We start from the raw sequence: 5,235 nt of genomic DNA on the forward strand, positions 1-5,235 counted from the left end.
AGTTATGTCTAGATACATGCAGTACACAAGTATAGCTATGTTAAGAAGTAATCTGTGTTGGTTCCTTTACCATATATAAAGATGCTGGTTTAGTATCCATTTCAATCTCTTTTGGAAAAAATGTCCAACCCAGAATCTTTTCTCTAGACAGACTAAGTGTGAAGGAAGAAGATAGGTATAAAGTATCATATGAGTATTTTTGTGTAGAGTTCTGCTAAACTTTTTTAAAATGTGATTAAGGGGTAGTATTGGTCCATTATGAAATCTCAGTTTCATTTTGAAAGCAAGCTATTGATGTAATTGAGCATCTCCCCAAGCTACCTATTCAGCAGAAATGGCTTCATGACATCTAGAGGATGGATCTAGTACAGGAAATGTTTCCAAATCAAAACTTCTTAATAGCATTGAACATCAGTATCCCAATCTCAGAATGATAAATGGAATATTATATTAGACAATTCTGATTACTGGACAAAGTGCAGTGGAAAATTTGTCACAGAAGTCTCATATTTCAGGTTTTATGTGTATCCCTTTTTTGAAAGCAGAATATTTCAGGTTCTGCTTCTGAAATTTACAATTAGTACAGAAATAGAAATAGGTAGATAAATACAGGTGTAATTCTTAAGTATCCAGGTATGAGAAAAGTGGGCAAACAATCAAGTTAAATTTAGTTCTAAACTAGGCCAGAACATGTAGTCCTTTCCCGTTTGATAAAAGTAAGCAAACTTGAAAAACAGTCAGTTTGAAATTTAGTGTGCATAGAGATGTGAATGTGAAAATGTAATGTGAAAGCATAAGTAGTGACAAACACTGTGCCTTTTGTTATAGCTAAAAATTAAAATAACTTAAAATGCTGTGTTTAGTGATGCAAGTTGTTTAACTTACACGATTTGGTAAGTGAATCAACATAAACTGAGTTTAATCGTCCTTCTTTCCTCCTGCTCCTCAAGGGAGTTTGCTGTCCTTACAAAAAATAAAAAATCATCTGTCTCACAGGTTAATTAAAATCAACTTTTTTTGGAATCTAAAAATAGCAAAGCAAATAACACTGCCTGGAATTAAATCAAGTAATCTTGATCAAACAATTAACTCATCCTCTATTAAATCAATATTTGCTGATGCTAATACTGGAGCTAGTTCCAGTAGTTGGAATTACAGCCACTGATTTAGTGTCTTTATTAGTAGTAATTAGGCTGCTGTCTTTCCCCAGTACTACTTCCCAAAGCTAATACTCGGCTGCCTTGTAGGAACTGTCCTAGATGATACCTACAGTACACATTGCACATGCTCTTAAAGCTTCTCTAAGGCTGAAGGCCCTCTCTGATGGTGTGACTCTGTGGGGCTTGAAAAGAGTTCAGGTGCATGTTGCCACAGCCCAACTTAAATCAACTGTTGTGGTGCCACAGTTAAGGCTGTTTCTAGCAAAACAATTTTAATGATGTAAACTCTAACAAAAGAAGGGAGAGTTCCTGCTTTTGCAATATCAGTGTATTATCTTTGGAATTTTTCTCAAGATACTACTGCCATGGTGCTTTTGTGGCGGCTTCAGTTCACAGAAGGTTCTTGTCACCCCAGTACTATTCTGTCCCTCCTCAGCAGCACTTCTAGAAGGGCACTTAACTGTGACAAATTAGGAATTAATTTGCTCTGATGTGCTAACGTGACCATGAGGTGCTCTACTAGACCTTTATTTATTCTCTTTGCATTTGTATAATACAATCTTTGTGTCTTAGATCTGATTATGTTCTTTTGGCTGTTAGGTTCTTAAGCAGTCTTATATAGGCTGATCTGATGCTTATTCTTGTTTGGGGAAGGATTTTCTTTGGCACATGCTCAGGTTTGCAGCAGTATCTCTCAGTATTTTGGTCCTGCGTTAGCTGATCAGAAATTACTTCATTATTCCTAGGACCCTGAGGATGTTTTGGTTGAGATCTAGCATTATGTAATCCAACATACACCTAATGAACATACATAACTAAGTGGGAGATGCAACAGCAGAACCGCAGTAACAACAAATAATAAAGTTTGATAATGGTTTTACAATGTAAATGTAAAAATTACTGTAGGGCATCAGACCAGACTACATTAATATTCCCTTCTGGCCTTCAAAATGTTCTGTATTACTCTTGAATCTATGCTTATTAGTAAAAAGCATCCAGCTCCCAAGTATGGATCCGCTATTAAGATTAAAAGATGTATTCTTTTCCCTTTGAAAGACAGGCCATAAAGAAAATTGCTATAATGTAAATTATGGAACTGTTACTTTTTTCTATAACCCCTAAACTAGCATCAAGGTAAATGGAGAAAATACTCAAAGGAGCACAGAACTGAGGCTATGGTGTAATTTGGGAATTTTCCTTTTAATTATTTTGTACTAAAACTAGTATAGGAAATAACTACATTTCATGCCATTAAATGCATTATCAGGGGAAAAAGAAAAAAGGTCTGGGATCACAGTTTGTGAACCTGAAAGTGCTGTTTCTTTTCATTTACATGTGATAACTTTTTTCAGAGTTACTACTGAGAAGTCTATCATTATTCATCTCATAATGCAGGTGCAGTGGTGTTAATTAGTAGTGAATAGGAAAGATCCCATGAATAACAGCCAATAAAAGTCACTTGCAAAACTATCAGAACCTGGATGATGTTGAGAAAGTCTGGTAAATGCTGATCTAGAAGCTGATAACAGTGTTGTCTTTGCAGACATCTTAATATTGTTTGCTTTGTCTGACTATGATGTGAGGACTTCATTGAGATAGCTCGCTTTCTTCTCTGTACTACTGTCCCTATTAGCAGTCATCCAGATATACAAGGCAGCTCTTCTGTTTCTGTTACGTATTTGAAACAAATTACCACTATACAGCTTTTTTAGAATATTCTATACAGATAAGCCCACACAGAATCTCAGAAAATATTTTCAATCTAAATTTTTCTCACAAGAATCATTTTATGTTATAGATAAATGTAGCATTCCCTAGATGCAGATTTTGCAGTGGTTAAGAACATTTTTTTATAAAACTGCGTATTATCTTACAGGGCTGCAGCTCTCAGAGTTTTTTATCAATAGGGTAGCTTTTTACTGTAATAGAACCAGATTAACACAATCACTTTGTTTAATTACAGATTGGCAAAAGAAAAAGTTATGTATGAAAAAGAAGCAAAACAGCAAGAAGAAAAGATTGAAAAAATGAAAGCTGAAGCATGTGACGATTATGGGATTAAGAAGCAGGTAAACTATCCTAAAAAATATTTTATAAAATCCTCCTCTGCTTTCATTTAATCATTGTTTTACTTAAGCATGAATATCGCCTGTATCTTTTTCCAGACTCATTATATAAATACTAGACTAAAATCCTGTCTATTATAGAAGTCATAATAAGCATTTGTAGAAACTTCCTTTACTCCATAACTGTTGTAAGAAGACTGCATATGGATTACTTGGCACTTGCTGTCAGGATGGCTGTTGGTCACTAACAGTGTGTCTCAGGCTATCACAAACTCCTTCTCAGAAGCACCAAGAACCTGAAAATACATGGTCTGGATGCTTTTAGGTAAACAAAGTGTTTGCTGGTAAGTGCCAGTATTACAGTAAAGGGAGAATGCTTGATAGTTAATATGAAGGTGAAACTAGTGTCCTTTGGTAAAACCACAGACCGCAAAGAGTGAGCAGTGGATATGCAGCTGCTCCTAGCAGCTGCTTAAGTTTGCAGGGGAGTCACTGGCTAACAAGGTACATGCTGTAGATTCATGTGCTGAAGAGTATGGTTGAGTGTCACTATTTCGGTATGATCAAATTTTCCTGGGAAGGTTTCCTACAAAGGACAGTGGTTGAAGACAGTTGGTACATGCCCTTTTGGAAGGAGGTGTTGTGTCATGTTTCCTTCTCACTGAAGGAGAGAAGGTTTGGGAGATTTGTGTTTATTCTTTACGCAAGTGTGACATGTCTGTGTTTAACCATGGACTTTACATTATCTTTTATCTTTTTAACTACTTTTTTTCCCCAAACATTTCCCTGATGTTTTCTCTTAAACTTTCACAGAAACTGAAACTATAAATTAAAATCATATTCACTTGTTTCAGTTTCCTGGTGACCTTGTGTTATAAAACCTAACCTACTGTTACCTTCATTTTTAAACAATGGAAGAATAGTGAAGCAAAACTCAAATATAAAAGATAACAAAAATGCAGTAAGAGAAAGCCCTTTTAGAACAAGCTAAACCAACTTTTTTAGTAAGCTCAGGTTTCAGTTCACATGTGTATGTCCTGCCTTGCTTTCATTATGCCATGGGAAAGTAACACAATTAAAGAATTTGCATACAAATAAAAAAAAGTATTTGTAGAGCTGAAATATCTTCTGCCTCACCATGGAGTAAGATGGTAAGATCCTACAAAACAGTAGTCTTTCTGATAACTAGCAAGAACTAGTGAAGGCAATTCCCATTTTTAGTGCCCCCCATTCATCAGATTATTTGACTGCACTGTGGTATTTCCACAGTGACCTGCAAGGTACCATCAGAGTCAAAAACAGCGGGGGCTGCGAGCTTCTGCTGCGAGATGAAATGTTACGCACTACTTGAAGGTGTTCTCAGAGGCCAGCGAGAAAAACCTTCACAGAGAATGGTCTTGATTGATTCAGAAATTGCCTGGTCCACTTTGAAAACAGTCAGTTTCTCCAGTGACATCTTCACTTCTTGTTTGAGTGCGCTTTGCATTCTGGAAACTGCTGATATTTTAGGTTATGAAGAACGTGGAGGTTCAGAAAGAATGCACACACTTTCCATAGGATCAGATCTGCTACTCTGAAGAAAATCATGTCATACCAGGAGAGCTTGCACAGAACTCTATTTTGGATAGAGTTAATACTTTGAAATATCCATCATTGCACACTGTAAGAATTGCTTTTAATAATTCCTAATCTGAATAACTGTTTACTTAAAAACATGGTTGTGGTCTTTATTTCAGTAATTAAAAGTAACATTTGGGGTATGGTAATGAATTCAGTCATTTGAGACTAGAAGAGTAATTTTAACTATTACCACTTTGCTATTATCGGGGTTTTTTGCCTACAAAAGGCAGATGAGAAGTTTAGAATTTAGGGGAAAGATTGTAACAATTTCTGTGAGCCATATTGGCAGAAAAAAACACAGTAAATCTAAGAGCAGTGTTTGGGGGTAAAAAAATGCTATGAAAGAAGAATGTTTATCACAGTGTCTCCAACCATGAGACTTGTAGGGA

The 5,235-nt window shown here is 35.9% G+C and overlaps 1 protein-coding gene across 1 annotated transcript in view; it reads left to right on the forward strand.

Annotated features, from left to right (window-relative positions):
- Positions 1-3,129: 3,129 nt before the first annotated feature.
- TBCA (tubulin folding cofactor A) overlaps positions 3,130-5,235 on the forward strand; it is a 10,970-nt gene continuing 8,864 nt past the window's right edge. The window contains exon 1 of the mRNA XM_010159707.1: positions 3,130-3,229. Within this exon, the coding sequence (XP_010158009.1) occupies positions 3,143-3,229 (87 nt within the window). The 5' untranslated portion in view covers positions 3,130-3,142. The remainder of the gene's footprint in view (positions 3,230-5,235) is intronic.

Source organism: Eurypyga helias, unplaced genomic scaffold, assembly GCF_000690775.1.
Source record: "Eurypyga helias isolate BGI_N326 unplaced genomic scaffold, ASM69077v1 scaffold14129, whole genome shotgun sequence".
In the NCBI taxonomy this organism is placed as follows: domain Eukaryota; kingdom Metazoa; phylum Chordata; class Aves; order Eurypygiformes; family Eurypygidae; genus Eurypyga; species Eurypyga helias.